This window comes from Epinephelus lanceolatus, chromosome 6 (assembly GCF_041903045.1).
Source record: "Epinephelus lanceolatus isolate andai-2023 chromosome 6, ASM4190304v1, whole genome shotgun sequence".
NCBI classification, from domain to species: domain Eukaryota; kingdom Metazoa; phylum Chordata; class Actinopteri; order Perciformes; family Serranidae; genus Epinephelus; species Epinephelus lanceolatus.
Window position 1 is genome coordinate 3,843,789 of NC_135739.1, and position 16,450 is coordinate 3,860,238.

Genomic DNA, 16,450 nt, shown 5'->3' on the forward strand with positions numbered 1-16,450 from the left:
AGATAACTTTCCGCCCGGAACGTTCCTCGCGGAGTCGTTTCTAGGGGGAATCATTATGGAGGCAGGAGCCCAAACAACCACAGCTCCGTTTATTCTGTTATGAAGAGTACTGACGTCTCGCGTCGCAAGGAAACTATGTATTAACTCGACGTTTTAAGGTTTTATAAAACAAACTTTTGGGACAGGCGCGGACATTTTATTCGTACGGATGTTGGACAGTCGTGGTAACCAAGGTTACTCGGAGTTAGCGTCAATCAGTGACATTGAGAGCTGCGGACAGTTAGGAACTAACCGGTATGAAATTAACGAGGTGAAGTTTTATAAAAAGTTGTACATTAAGATGAGGAACTGCGACCCTCTCAGATAATAAGCGGCGGCGTGTTTGTAACGTTATTAGGTGCAAAAGAGCTCAAGGAAACTATACAAGAGTGAAGCAGGAAGTGTTTCTCTACTAGCAGGCACCATGATCTTCCTTTGCGTAAATCTTTTAAGGAGCAACCGCGTCTTTTCTCTCTCCACACATCTGACACAAAAAGTCCAAGTTTGCAAACAAGCTGCTGGAAACCCTGTGAAAAAGGCGTCCTCACAGATCAGCTGTTACAGACACTTTAGAGCCACTCCATCTGCACCGCCTCTCCTCTTCTGTAGCAATGGGAGGACAGCTTGTTTACAGATTGCTCCCAAAACCTCCTCACCTCTGCACTCCGCCCGTGTCCTGGCACAGTGTGGACACCACTTCCACACCTCAGCTCCTGTGAGGGCCCTGCCTGCTCCTCTCATATGGATGGTGCTCAAACCTCTGCAGAAGCTCATGGCCATAATCCTGGGCAGGTAGGAGACACACTGGAGCTGTTTGTGGGAATCTCCTCTGTCAGCTGTAAATTATGTCCCCAAAAGAAAACTTTGTCAACATCTGTTTCATCTAATAATCAGATCAAGTTTTCAGATTGTTCACCTCACTTCAGTCATTTATTTGTCCAGCAGCAAAATGTCTAGTGGAGCAAAAAAGTAATGTATAATATCATTTTAGCAGGCTACCTTAAGTTTAATTTGTATTAATAATTCATATTAAAAAAGTTGATACACAAAAATATGGTGATACTATGCTGTATCCATTTTTCCATTTACACATGTACAGAGAAATGTGTTCAATGCCTTAAGGCACAGTATTATTTAATTATAACAAATAAAGTACAAAGCACGTTTTGTTAATTAACTCATTTTAATTAACTGTTAAAAAACCCCTCTTTCATTACTGTAATATGTGTATATCTACAGACTTTTATTTATTTATTTTTAGTCTTACATACTCCTTATTTCAGTTGTCCTTTGTGTTTTTTGTTTGTTTGTTATTTATATAGTTTAATTAATTATTTTATTGAACAGCTCCTCCCCACTGCTGTCACACTCACATGTACTACACACTTGTAACCCTACACAACAGACCGCCCACTCCTTCTCTAATACACACATCCCACAGTGATGTGGGAAAAAACTTGTACTGTTGATCAATCCTTATTTTGATGAATAATATAAGGAACTCAATGAGTCACAGACAGTTGAATATGCTCTCAGAGGAGAGAAGATGCATGGACACGGCCATATAGAAAAACTTAAAGTAACAGAACAATGACTCAGCCTTTTATAGTGTATTTCACACATCACACAGATGTGTCTATAACACTGGAGTCTAAACAACTATAAGGTCTTCATCCTGCACTTTCTTAGCCTTCAGATATTCTGGAGCGTCCTCACATGCCTGCATGCAGACAGTGAAGGACTCTGAGGCTGAAAGTGCTTAAACCCTGACCATGGATGAATCATATGATCATACAATTATTATTATATGTGGTGATTTTCAGATACTTTCACATTGAATAATTTTTCCACAACGCACATCAACGTAACATATCTACAGTATTTTGGTCACATGCTCGATCACACCCTTTTTTTTCTTGTTGTGTTTGCGTTGTGTGTACGATGCATGTTTTGACCTGTCGTGTCAACCTTGGCTGTTTGCCTTTTGTGTTTCGTTCTGTCTTGTCTGATCTGCTGTGACTTATCACACTAATTTGAAATCAAAATTAATCACTGAAGCAGACTGACTATATCAGTATTCTTTGGCATACACAAGGTTTAACATCACACGAATCAGTGAGGCACTGTTAATTGGTTCTATATGAGTTGGAGAACTGAATCAGAAACATTTTCCCCCATAATAGAACTTCCTGTAATACAGAGAGTTGATTTGTTTAGTTACTGTTTCAAAAAAGTCTTGGCCTACTTTGTCAACTTTAATATTTGACAGTTTCCTCAGGGAAAACACACAGAATGACTGTTGTTGTGAACATATTTTATGTGTGTTATGATGCTATTTTCTCTGCCAGACCTACTTTGAGATGTGTGTGGGTCTGCCTGGATTCCTACATTTGTATTGGAACTTTTGCTTCTGATTTGTCTTACAGCATTTTCTAATAAATCCCAGACATGCACATTTATCTTTTCTTCTCAGTCTTCACCACTGTAGTGCAGTATATGATTTCAAATGTGCTGCATGAGGCTGTGTGAGCCACAGATATGAAACATATACATATAGAGTGAGGTGAGCTACATAAAGAGATATCACAGACCTCGTGGCCTTCGTTTATGCACAGGAGTTTAAGGAAGTGGTGGGTGGCTCTACCAGACAACCGCCGAGAGCTCATGCGCAAATGGGCCTGGCAGCGCCGCTGGCATCTGGCAGCGGGGGCATGCGTTGCCATGGTGATTGTAGTCCTCCTTCTCCTGACCCACCTGGATGAGTCCCCGGTGACTGGACGGACCCGCCTCCTGGTGTTCAGCAGGGAGAACTACATGGAGCTGGCAGCTGTGACTTCAGCAGCGGTGAGGGAAGGACGGGAGCAAGTGTGTATGTGTGTGTGTGTGTGTGTGGACAGGGGATTTAGAAGATCTAGACTAGAAGACTATCCTTTTTGCTCACACAAGATTCATTGAAATGAAAACGGTGATGACAATTAAAATGTCATTTAGTAAATGGATGAAGGGGGAAAAAATTTAATATGAGGAGAAATTACGCAAATGAAATTATTCCTAAAATGCTTAAGTGTGTGTGTGTGTGTGTGTGTCAGTACATGGAGGACTTTGCAGAGCAGTTGGTTCCAGTCACTGACCCCCGGCACCAGGTGGTGGAGCGGGTTGTGCAGCACCTGGCGCAAAGAAACCAAGACATCCCTGAAGTGTCTGAAGTCACCTGGAGCGTCCACGTGGTGGAAGGTGCCACCGTCAATGCCTTTGTCCTCCCGGTCAGTAAAACAAAGACAGACGCACACTTACACCTCTCTTCGTCTTTTATGTCTTATTATCACATTATAGCATCCTTAAAATCATGTGAGGATTTTTTGTACACATTGAAAGAATGTCTTCAAACACCATATGGTTCAGATTTGATTTGTAGTTTCCTTTATGTAGAACGGGAAAGTGTTCATTTTCACTGGGATGCTGGAAGCTGTGGCAGATATTCATCAGCTCACCTTTGTCTTGGGACACGAGATGGCTCATGCTTTACTGGGTCACTCTGTAAGTACACAACCCTCTGCAGACTGTGACTGTTCCTGTGGCTTCTGTTTCTACCCTTGCTTGTATCACCATGTATCGTCATATAATCAGGGATGGGTAGTAACACATTACAAGTAAGGCACATAAGTGAAAAACTTTTTACTTCATTACATTTGACATCTATGCTTTTAGTGCAACTAGTCTACTCTGAGTGTGTGTGTGTGTGTTTGGGGGGGGGGGGGGGGGGGGGGGGGGGGGGGCATGGTGTGGCGTGGCGTGGCACGAGCACCTCTACTGTGGATGCCAAGTTGCCAGCTCCCTGCGAGAAAAAGAAGCCTCACCTGTCTTTTGACCACAATGTGATGACGATGAAGTAAAACGCAGAACAAGGGGCAGATTCCAGCGACAATCTCTCTACACTTTTTGTACCAAAATCCAAAAAAGACAACTCATAACATCTGCAAGCTCACTGAACCCCAGTGTCACAGACTGTGGATGAAATGTAGTTAGCTAGCTAATGTTAGTCACAGGTATGTTCATTTTTATGTTAATCTTTGATGTTATGATAATGACATTAACTTACAGAGTAGCAAGTAGTCAGTTGGGCTTTTAAAATTATTAATCCTCATTAAAAGTGGTTAGTGTTGGGGCGTCGGTGGCTTAGTGGTAGAGCAGGCGCCCCATGTACAAGGCTGTTGCCGCAGCGGCCCGGGTTCGACTCCAGCCTGTGGCCCTTTGCTGCATGTCACTCCCTCTCTCTCTCCCCCTTTCACACTTGTCTGTCCTATCAAATAAAGGCTAAAAATGCCCAAAAAAAAAATCTTAAAAAAAAAAAAAAGTGGTTAGTGTTATTAAGTTGTTAAAAAATTCAACAGATGCTTTTATTATTTTGCACTGGCTCACACACCCTGGAAAACGTTAAAATGGAAAGTAGCATGTAGTTTGAGTAATTTATCAACCAGGTACTTTTTAAATCTTTGCTGGGGTGAGTTTCTTTAATGGTGATTTTCACTTTTACTTGAGTCATTTTTTTATGGGAGTTATTGCACATATACTCAAGTATAGATTTTCAGCACTGCGCCCACTGCTGCGTATCATTATTATTATTTATTTTTTTTTTTTTACAATATTTCTTTTTAGCTTTTTTGCCTTTATTTGAAAGGACAGCTGAAGAGTGAAAGGGAAGAGATAGGGGATGGCATGCAGCAAAGGGCTGCACGTTGAAATCAAACCCAGGCCACTGCGGCAAGGACACTTTAGTACAAGAGGTGCTCGCTCTACCAGGTGAGCTACTGGGCGCCCACACTGCATGTTATCACATGAATTTTTTGACTAGACATTAGAGTCAGTGACGACATTTTTTGACAGATGAAATCATTTCAGGAATTTGCCATAATGACCTTGAAACACATTAATAATCCACTAGTTGACATTTTGTTCCAACTGCCTCACGGAACAGTAGCGACAGGCCAAAGTTGTTATTGCAGCTATGGAATAGGGAGGAAATTATTCCATATTTATTCACAGAAAGAACTCTCTCATCGTCTGCATTCATTCTTTAATTCATTCAGTGCAAGCTGCAGTTATATGAGGGAGTCAAACTAGGGCTGGGTGATATGGAGAAAATCAAATATCACTATATTTATCCATATTGAGACGATATTGTAGGGTTGACTGTTGGTGCTTTCACAAAATATTTACACCATAAGATTTTTGATAAATAATTATCAGTCACATGGATACTATGACTAAGTGGGTAAAGGGTAATAATACAAGTTCAAAAAATTACCTCACTTTATTTTAATGCAGCCTTTAAAACCAGGAGAAGACAACACTCACTATGTTACAGTATCCAAAATCCAAGACGGTATCTAGTCTCATGTCATGACATTGATGTAATGTTGATGTATTGCCCAGCCCTGAGTCAAACTATTTAAATTGCACAACACACAAAGACAGCACTGCTGAGTTTGATGCAGAAAACTTGGCAACCTGTTTAGCTCTGTGGAGGATGACATGCTGCAGTTTACAGAAACCTGTGTGCAGTGTGCTGACATTAGAGAGGCTAAGTTGATGGTAGCAGACCTCGCCATGCATGAGGATGAGTCACTGAAAACACTTAAAGTGCAAATAATGTTCAAGAACAAAGTTAAGTCATTTCGAAGCCCTTGGCACACAGAATAGAAGTTATAGCTGGAAGTCTTCCAGGTTTCTCCCACACAAGCTTTTAAAATATGTATTTGTTGGACCTCCTATAGGTATGTGCATTACACACAGATCTCCTGACTATTCATCATCAGCCCCCCCCCCATCGCAGCAGTATAGTAATGGCTGAAGTGGCACCAGTTGCAGTGTTGTTGCATCAGCCGGTGATAAAGACTCTCTGACAATCACCTCCGAACACTCACTAATCCTGTCTGCGCTATGACGACCAAAGTCCTGTCGACCTAGGGCACTGTCGTGCTTTATTAATTCTCCACAGATGGCTGTTTTTACTCTGGCTACAAAAGCCCATTCTTCTTGTTCTAAAAAAGTGTCTAATGAAGTTGTGTGTATTTCAAGACTTTAAACGTCCTCAGAGGAAATGCTTGAAGGAGATTTTAATTAGATGAAGGGAATGAGCATCGATGGGCTTGGTATTACCCAGTAGGTGTGCTCTATTGGATTGGCTGTTAAAACCTCTAAATCTGTTACAGCGTTAAAGTTCCACTAAAATAGATGAGAACAATCAATATGTTCCAGCTGCCTTGTTCACCTCCCAAAACTTTTTACCTCTATTATTCTCTCCTTATCCCACTCTCTTCTTTTTTTTCACCCCAATCCCTCACTTTCTACATTCCTTCTTTGTCTCCTCTGTCATCTCCTCCTTGTCATCCCATGTCCCTCTGCCCTCCTCCCCCAGGCAGAACAGGCCAGTCTGTCTCATGTCATAGACCTCCTGTCCCTTATTCTGCTGACAGCCATCTGGGCTGTGTGTCCTCGAGACAGTCTGGCTGTGCTGGGACAGTGGGTACAGGACAAGCTTTCCCAGGTGAGACCTATTCCAGAATGTTGCCCACACACACTGTACAACACAGTTTCCTGAGGAAAAATGTGATTATTCACACTTTGCACACAGTGTTCACTGACAATGCAACACCTCCTTAAGTCTGTCTGACAAGCACTGAAATATACTTGGACTTTAATAAGGGAAATAAGTATCAAGACACTATTTGTCTCTCCCTCAGTTGATGTTCAGCCGTCCCTTCAGCAGGAAACTGGAGGCAGAGGCTGATCACGTGGGATTGCAGTTGGCTGCTAAGGTATCATCATCTCTAATTTGTTCTTACTTAAAGGGACAGTTCACCCCAAAATTAAAAAAAAAACATATGTTTCCTCTTCCCTGTAGAGCTATTTGTCAGTATAGACTGTTTTGGTGTGAGTGCCAAGTGTTTGCGGCATTGGCCATTCAGATGGCACTCGGCTTGTGGTACTCAGAGCGCCAAAAAATAACATTTGAAAAACGCAACAGCAGTGTCTCTTTACAGAAATCATGACCCGGTTACTCAAGCTAATCCACAGACCTTGTTGTGAGCAGTCTCATGTGGGAACTATTTTCTGTCTACCAAATTTCACCCACAGCCACATCACTGCACAGAAGGAAGCGTGCATCTACTGCTAACTCACCTAGCACAACAGAGTTAGCTAATGTTTTGTCAGTGAGTAGATGCATGCTTCCTCCTGCCCAGTGATACAGTTGTTGGGTGTAGTTCGGTAGAAAGAAAATAGTTCCTAGATGAAACTGCTTACAACAAGGTCTGTGGATTATCTTTAGTACCAGACAGACATCGCTATGAAGCCAAAGCTGAATAAAATCAAACGCTTGGCCGAATACCGAGTACCGAATATCGTTGTTTAGTTTTTCATTAGTTTTTGCAGATGAACCCCCTCCAGATTAGTGGTGTCACGGTACCAAAATTGGGACCCACAGTACGATACCAGTGAAAGTATCATGGTTCTGAGTAGTATCACGATACCACAGCAAAAATGAGGCAGATGTGCCTTTTGTCATTTATAAAAAGATAAATTACTTTTCTATAATACATCAATGATATTTCAATGGAATAAATTACTTATTGACTTATTCATACTTCAAAAACAGCATCAATCAGTGATGAACATAGGGGGGGATCAAAATAAAATAAATAAATAAAATAAAAATCAACCAGCCACCCTCCTCCCCTGACAAGTAAAGAACAGTCCCTTCATAAGTAAAGAACAGTCCCTAAAGTGCGGTGAGGTTTGTAGACCGTTACTGACACAAAGAGAGAAATGTGAACGGCTCGTTTCTCCTCTGACACGTCATATACCTGTGTGCCGCCACGGCTCGGCTGTTCAGGTACTTTTGGGCAGTCATGACACCAAGAAGAGGACATTATTGGAGCCGGACTTCTCCGTCGCCGGTAAGCCTTATCTTGCACTGCGAAGCACTATGGCCGCCGTATTTGACAGGAATACATTCCTGTCTGTGTCTGTGACCCCCGTTCAACCCACAACCAGCGGGATTCGCCTTTAGTTTCTGCTGCTGGTTGAAATCTGTACTCACACAGCGTGCTGAATGATTTATTTTGCCCGCACAAAACTATTTTTAGTCGCAAATGTGAGTGCGGTGACGGATGGAGTAAAATATCGCCACACTGCCAACATTTTACTCCGTCCGTCACCGCACGCTGTTTGATTGCGTTATCAAAACACGCCGCTATTATTCGGCCTTGCTTTTCACTTATTCCACCGAATACCGAATGTGTGTTTTTTTGCAATATTCGGCCGAATATATTTGGTTACCGAATATTCGGTGCATCCCTAATTTTTGATTATGGAGTCAACTGTCCTTTTAAAGAAAAACTACAGAGTTTGCACATTCAGTTCAGCTTACTTGTCACGAGGAGTACTACACAGCCAGAGAAAACAGTTGTATAATATATTCTGTGGCTCTGGAGGATATTTCCAAAGTTTGAAAAATATTTCCAAATTTCGCCTATTTTGCTGCCTGGTTTTGGCTTGCTTTTAGTGTCTTGGCCAGATGACATCAGGGTTATCTCGGCTTGGGCTTTCAAGTTAATTGCTTTTACAGAAAGCCTGGAAGTGTGGGGTTTAAATAAGGGGTGTCCAATGAAAGATGCTATTGAGTTGCATTATGCACAATGTAGGATCCAGTATTTTTGGAGGGTGACCCATGCAAAGGACTAGTGTTTCAACTTTGACCATGTTTTTAAGTTCCCTGACTTTATACACTTTTATGTAATATGGCATCACTAAAGACCATTGATGCCTTTTAGGGGTCATGATTAAGGAATAGCTTAAAACCCTCTTACTCCTAGTAATCAGTGTTTTCACATTGCAAAATCATAGTTCTCTAATGTAGCTGTCATATCTTGTAATATGTCTGCAGGACACTAGGGGGCACTGTTGTCAAACTAAACTCAGTTGATATGTCAGTAAGGATTTTCATCCCAGCACAAGACAGAGGGATGCCACGATGTGTGTGTCTGTGTGTGTCTGTGTGTGTGTGTCCTTCCCAGGCATGTGCAGATGTGCGAGCAGGACCCGTATTCTGGCGGCAAATGGAAATCAGAGACCAGCTGACAGGAGAGCCCACCTTCCCAGAGTGGCTGTCCACACACCCGTCGCACAGGAACAGATTCACTCAGCTGGACCGCCTCGTACCACAGGTACAGACACAGACAGTAATGATTCCGCCGCTCAGTTCAAAGAACAGCACGGGTAGCTCTTAAGTTTCTTTTTACCTCAATTATATAAGTAAACACATTCCTGCTGCTCTGATTCATGTGTTTGTCTTAAGTAAAAGACTCTTTGATCCCTGTGTGAGGAGAGAGCACTACACCTGTCTGTTGTTTAGGAGAAACGGTGTAGCTTTCAGAGCTGTTGGAAGGAGTCTTAATGGAACTAATGAAGCGTCTGGAGAGATGTATATCCACCTGCAGACATGTGGCGAGGAGGGCAGAGAGGAAGCAGAGATGCGGGGAGGAGAGGAAAAGATGCAAGGTTTTAGGAAGACAGGAAAAACATTTTGCCACACAGGGGCCTGGATGCCTGCTTAGCTAAATGTCTTTGAGGCTTTGAGTTCAGGACCTGAAAGGAAACAGCCCCACGGTAGCAGCTCGATCTCACAGGCTCACACACTGTGCCGGCACTGTGGCAAGACAATCAATGGTGTCTTAAGGCTAGAAGGAAATCAACAAGCGGTTAAGACAGCAACTACTATGGAAAGCGTCAGCATCCACAATCATTACATCTGACATGTGTGTCTGTGTGTGTGTGTCTGAGGCAGAGAGAGAGAGAGATGTACAAAGCATTAGGCAGAGGTAAATTTAACCTTGAGCGTGAGTTGGACTGCTGGTACGCCGTCAGATGCTCCGAGCACGAAAGATGAACAGATGGGTAAACCACTAATTGTCCATCAGGTGCCTGTGTCGTTGTGTGTGTGTGTGTACATGTTTTATGTGTGAGTGTGTGATAATTGTGCCTGTGCAACATATCATATCCCTGTGTGGTAGATTGACCTCTAGCAGCAGCCGTTGTCGAGGCCAGGCTGCAGCCACAGGCAGTGAAGTGATGAAGACTGTTGTTTGGGGATTCATCGGCCTGCACTGTGTGTGCACTGAGAAAACACTCTGATATAAACCCTCCTCACACCAAACTGTTCGATCCAGCATGGCGGCACATACGAGCCAGTTAACAGCTGAGCTCAGTCGGGTGAAAGTGGCGCATAATGTGATGTTTTTAACCTTGCGAGAGGTGACAGCATCAAGCTACTTAACCCGACTCTTCTGAGGGCACTCCGCCTCCACTAGTGCGCTCATCATCCTTAAGCAAAGCGCATTAAGTCCACTGGTGGCATGAGAGGGAGAGCCTGTTGAGTGGGAAGCCAATTGCATGTATGTATGAGTCTTGTAGGTGAGTCTAAGTGAGAGATTAATGAGTTTGATGTGTGTGGGGGAGTGTGTGAGACAGACAGAGTGTCTCTAACTGCTGGGAAGTGGATTTAAAGATCCCATATTAAGCTTGTTTTCAAGTTCATACTTGTATTTTGGGCTTCTACTAAAACATATTTACATGCTTTAATGTTCTAAATAAATGTTATTTCTCTCATACTGAATATACCTGTGTTCACTCTTGTCTGAAACGCTCTGTTTTAGTGCCTGTCTCTTTAAGCCTGCCTCCCCAAAGCCCAGTCTGCTCTGATTGGTCAGTGTTTGCAGGTGTTCCACGTCCACACTCTTGGCGTCTCTGTACTGTCATTGCAGCCAGGGCGTTACTGTAACAGCATTGAAGCAGTGGTTTCTATCTCTATATAGTATAGTTGTGACATCATACCTTCACAGTAGTCGCGATGGCTCGTTTAAAGGCACAGTTTCTGAATAGAGGCTGTGTTTTTCTCTGTGGGTTGAGCATTCTGATACTTGGCCAGTATTTACACAGCACCTATTCCTGCTTTACAATAAAAAGACAGGTAAATTTGACTTTCTAAAGTATGGAACCTTTAAAGAAGAGAGGTTGCATAGTGTTTTAAGTAAGGGTTAATCCACTAGTAGGTGTGTTCCAAACAGTTTTAATGCACGATGTGGGGGCAAAGAAGTTGCCTCCGCCAAGTGCATTAAAACCATTTGGAACACACCAACTAGTGGATTAACCCGCTTATACCATGGTCATTTGCCAAGAATATAGGAATAAAAGGATTCGACAACTTCTGGTGAAAGTTTTTTACTTAAAATCGAACGTTTTTGAAGCAAGAGCTTACTATTGTCATGACAAGAAATAAACTAGTCCCTTTTACAACCATGCCAGTTACAGTAGTCACAGTAGGACGGGATGAGGCTCAATCGCTTTAACAAAGCCAAAAGTAGCCTATTAAAAATTAAAATTAAGCTTGATTTAGGTCAAAATTATTCCACAGTGTGGTTATTGTTTATAAAATGATCGGATCAAGTAGTGAGTCGTGTGCAGATAGGCCATCAGGCAATGATAGACATTTGCTAAATTGATTAGATTAAATAAGAGACACAGCTAGCTTCTATTTCAAATAAAGCAGATAATAACCGAACTACTACTTAAAAGAAATGTTAAAAACAGCCATTTCTGTTTGTTCTTTCCCTCGGAAGTTGTTTGACAGCTGCAGTGTTTTTTTTCCCTCGGCAGTTGACAGTTTGACAGCTGCGCTCGTTAATGTTGCTATGGTTACAGGCTGGTTAGCGGATGAATTTAGACAGTTATAAAGTTTAGCCGAACTACGTGTGCATTAAAGGGTTTTAACGCATACCTGCCGACCAATCAGAAAAGAGTATTCACCCAGACCATGGTATAATACTTTTTGCTGTATCAGCCATGCTAGCCGTATCTCAACAACCACTGGACAGATTGAGATGGAATTTTACACAGATATTTATGTTCCCCTGATGATGAATCATGACTTTGGTGATCCCCTAAATTTCCCTCTAGTGCCGCCATCAAAAGGTGTCAAAAGTTCAGTTTGTCCAATACTTTGGTTTATGACTAAATACCTGCGAAACTATAGGAATGCCCCTCGTCCTGAGCTGTAGTTGGTGTTGAGTTCATATCAGCAAATGGTAGCATGCTAACACATCAAACCATATATCACCGTAGTAAATTGTAGGTTCTCCAAGTACCATCATTATGACCAGCGTTAAATATAGTAGCGTAGGCCTGTCCTATCCAGATATGGACAAAGGGGTAGCTCTCATACACCGTAACGGTCAGCCCCTCATCATCAGCTATGGAGACTTCATTACCACTGATTAGCTACTGGCACTTTGAGCTCAGCTGCTTGAAAAATTCTCCTTCTGATCTGAACTTTTCTTCCAAGTAGTTTTATTTTGGAACCATGGCACCATTAATTTGACCTCTGCTTACTAACTTGCCATCACAGCTTAGCTCGTAACTAATTATGGACTACATAGCAAGCTGATATTGAAACAAAAATATTACAGGGAAGGTAAAACCTATTTTGAATTATATTTCAGGGATCTTATAGTTTCAGAGTTTTTCTTTCAAATTGCAGTAATTTGTTAGCCTTATAATTATTTGAATTATTTTTCAATTTTTGGTAAATATTTTGTAAATTTCTGTGTGTTAAACCCAGATGTGTTAGCATTTAGCCTTAACACCACAGTGCTTTAGTGCAGCCTCACAGAGCTGCCACAGTGGCGCGGGTGCAGACTGTTGTTGATTATTTCTGTGGTGTCCCGTTTTGTTTCTGTGTCTTCAGCTCTGCACATCAGTTGATCTAAGTGTCTTTGTTGTGTTTGTTTGTCTTTGTTTGTCTTTGGGCCTTCACATTCTCCTCGTCTTCTTCGTGTCGCATTCATTTCAGATCACAGCAGCGTTTTGATGAAATATCCTATCTACCTATCACAAATTAAAAAGAACGAGTAACTTTCTTGTTCTGCTACACTGCAAACAAAAACAACAAATGACTCACCACGACACAAACAAAGGCATTTCTCATCGGGCTTATCAATCCATCTTTGTACTTATTATCAACACACTTCTTGTCTGAAGTTACGATAAGTCACTATATATTTAGCTGTGAGTGTAGCTTAATGTCTGTTCCTCACTCTGTCTCTGTCCAGGCTCTGGAGCTGAGGGAGAGCTGTGTCTGCCCTGCTCTATCACCCACTGACCCTCGTGCAGTCTTCTCCAAGAGTGTCCGTGTGTTGCTGGAAAACGCTAAGCACCAGGGGAGAGGAGGGCCAGAAGGGGTACACAAGCCCCACCTGCCCCACAGCCCGGCCTCACTTTCCACTGGACTGCCTGCAGCTCTGCTCGCTGAAACCGCCCCTCCTCCTTCCCCAAAGGTGGATCAAGAAATTAAAGGCCCAGTCCCATTTGTGGCTTCAGAGTTAGGTATAGCGTCTGTCCCTGCTCCTGCTGAGGGGGAAGGATCCCAGCCTGTGGTGCAGAACACCAGCTGACAGGGGCGTTAAATCTTCACAAAGTTTTTCATAGACTGGCTTTTTAGATGAGTGAATGATTGATATATAGGTCAGCTGGCATACTTATCAAACTATTTATTGCTGCTTATTGTCTATTAAATTTCAGAGGCCCTGGGTGCACAGGTGGCAGAGGAGTTAAGTTTAAACCTACCAGCACAGAGACCGAGGATCAGTCCTCTTTTCCTTTCATTACACACTTCTTGTGGTTGCCAGCACAATAGAGGGTGGAGCCGGGGGTGGTGCTGTGAAAACAAGTGGCTTTGGAGAAAATTGGTGGAAAAAGTCAGCAAAAAAAATAATAGAAAAAGAAAAAAAAATCAAGGCCCCTCCTAACCTTTCCCTCTACTGCAACACCCTGCTGACTGAGCTTCAGAGAATGTTATTCATGCCTAGTGGCTACAAAGATGCCACATTAATTAGACAACCTCGAACAGGGAAGTGCTGAACGAATCTTAGCAAAGCTTCTATACATCGCCGGATTAATATGTGCATTATTCATCGACACACGGCAACAGACGAGAGTAAGCACTTTGCGTGTGCATGTCGGCGGCTTCGTCCATGGCAGGCCGAGGACATCTACATTCTAATTATGACTACTGCATTCTCATGCCACACACACAGCACTTTATGCATTCTCCACCCCGAGGGACTTAATGGTGTAAATTTATGCCGGGTTGTTTGCAGGTTTTAAAACACAGCCTTCTACGCTGGAATGCCAATATCCACCGTCAAGCTTTGAGAAATCTTTCATGGGATTTTGTAAAATCTTATTTAACAAGGCAAGTTGACTGAGAAAACATTGTTATTTACAACAACAGCCTGCGGGAGCAGTCGCACAATGTAGAGAGGAGGGCAGTTATGGTTCATATCTCGGTAATCTTTTCTGTGTGTGTGCTGAAACAAAGTAGCACACTTGGTTAAACTGTGAAATCAAAAAAGTACTACTGTGTTTTCATACGGGATAGATTATTTTATTTGTGTCATGCATTTTAGGTTCAGGATCTTTATACAATACAGTACACCAGACCACACTCCTTACATGTGCTGTGGAAGCTTTGTTTTACTGCAAGCAGGGTAGGTCTATATTAGAGTCTATTAGAATAAGTGGCCGTGATAGGGTTTGCACAAAAAAGTGCATTGAAAAGCCGAGGGAATATTGGCTTTTGCATATCAATAACTCAGCAGGAACGTGCTCTGTTTACAAGTGGCAAGCAAAAAAATAAATAGAAGAAAATAAATGTTATTTTGGCTTTTTTTCTCTCCACTGCAAGATCCCCTGAAATCCAAGTAAATCAAAGATAGACATTTATTTATATACAGTAGAAATGAGGATTATGGAAACACAATGTAATATTTACTAGTGTTGTCATGATACTGGGTGAAAACGGCAATAATTCTTTGCACTATATCAATATTCAATACCAAAACCAATGTCAAAATTGACACCGAGGGCATACAAGTCAAACTACTATTATGAAATAGGGTTGGCACAGTGAGCGCGTTTACATGCACACTAATAAACCGATCATTATCTGATTTCTGGAGTTACCTGATTATTCAAGTGGTCATGTGAACAGCATAATCCGATAGGCTTTATCAGATAAAAGCCATTATCTGATTATGAGAAATCAGTTAACTCATCTAGCTTTTTCCCCAATAGTCAGATTATTCGGTGCATGTATACCCTTTAATCTGGTTTCTTTTGGGTTTTGCTATTTTATACTCCCACTCCACTACATTTTAGAGGGAAATATTGTACTTTCTACTCCACTACATTAATCTGACAGCTTTTGTTTCCTTTCAGATAAAGATTTTACGTAAAATAATATATTTTTATATTCTCAGTGTTTAAATTATCACTTTTATTTTATCTTACTTATATGTTATGCACTTTGTGTGACAAGTTTATATACAACACACTTGTATATTGCACTTTGCAGTACTTTTACTCCGAATCTACCCAAAGTATGTAAAATTGGCTCCACGTTGATAAACTACACATTAGAATGCTCTCACATGTATTTGTTAATGATAAAAACAAACAGTACTGTAAGAATATAAGCTTTTTTTTGCAAATATATGACTTGCGTACTTTTCAAGGTTTTTCAGGGATATGAGTACCTACTGTAACAGGAAGTTTGACTTTTATGTCATGTACTTGGGGAGAAATCCAACTGAAGGACTGAATCATGTAAACCAGGTTTTTCTGATTATCACATTATTGAAGTGCATGTAAACGCATCAAATTGGATTATTACCATTACCTGATTATTCCCAGTTATCTGATTATTGTGCGCATGTAAACGTGCTCAATGATGCAGCACTGTTGCCTTGCAGCAAGAGTGGATGGGTTCAAACCTGCACTCTAGCTGGGGTTCTTCTGTACGGAGTTTGGAGTTTGATTTTAAGATTTTATTGCTTGTTTTTAAGGTGTTAAATGGCACGGCACCTCCTTATTTACGTGAGCTTTTACACATCCACACACCTGTCAGAGCTTTGAGGTGACATCTTGACTCCACATATTGTTTTTGTTTGTTTGTTTGTTTCTGTATTTTGTTAGATTCTTTTATGCTTGTGAAGAACTTTGGTCTGGTTGCTTTTAAATATGCTATATAAATAAATTTGACCTCGACCTTGACCTTGCGTGTTCTCAGCGTTGGTTTTCTCTGTGCCCTGCAGCTTCCTCCCACAGTCTACAGACAGTAGGTTGGCAGGTTAGGTTAATTGGTGACTTTAAATTGTAGGTGTGAATGTGAGTGTGAATGGTTGTCTGTATCTATGTGTCAGCCCTGTGATAGTCTGGTGACCTGTCCAGGGTGAACCCTGCCTTTCACCCAGTGTCACCTGGGTAAGCTCCAAACCCCCCGTGACCCTGAATGGGA

The 16,450-nt window shown here is 41.8% G+C and overlaps 1 protein-coding gene across 1 annotated transcript; it reads left to right on the forward strand.

Moving 5' to 3' along the window:
* The first annotated feature begins 32 nt into the window (after positions 1-32).
* oma1 (OMA1 zinc metallopeptidase) lies at positions 33-16,206 on the forward strand. The gene is made up of 8 exons (XM_033622728.2): positions 33-831; positions 2,655-2,883; positions 3,129-3,302; positions 3,469-3,576; positions 6,458-6,586; positions 6,783-6,857; positions 9,117-9,266; positions 13,206-16,206. Exons 1-8 carry the CDS (start codon positions 464-466, stop codon positions 13,545-13,547), a joined length of 1,575 nt encoding a protein of 524 aa, XP_033478619.1. The 5' UTR covers positions 33-463; the 3' UTR covers positions 13,548-16,206.
* The last annotated feature ends 244 nt before the right edge of the window (positions 16,207-16,450 follow it).

Bases quoted from the DNA above. Each gene is read 5' to 3' on its own strand.
- oma1 (XM_033622728.2), top strand. From the start codon at position 464: ATGATCTTCCTTTGCGTAAATCTTTTAAGGAGCAACCGCGTCTTTTCT. The intron at 6,858-9,116 runs GTATCATCATCT...TGTCCTTCCCAG, and splicing joins GATTGCAGTTGGCTGCTAAG to GCATGTGCAGATGTGCGAGC. The intron at 9,267-13,205 runs GTACAGACACAG...GTCTCTGTCCAG, and splicing joins TGGACCGCCTCGTACCACAG to GCTCTGGAGCTGAGGGAGAG.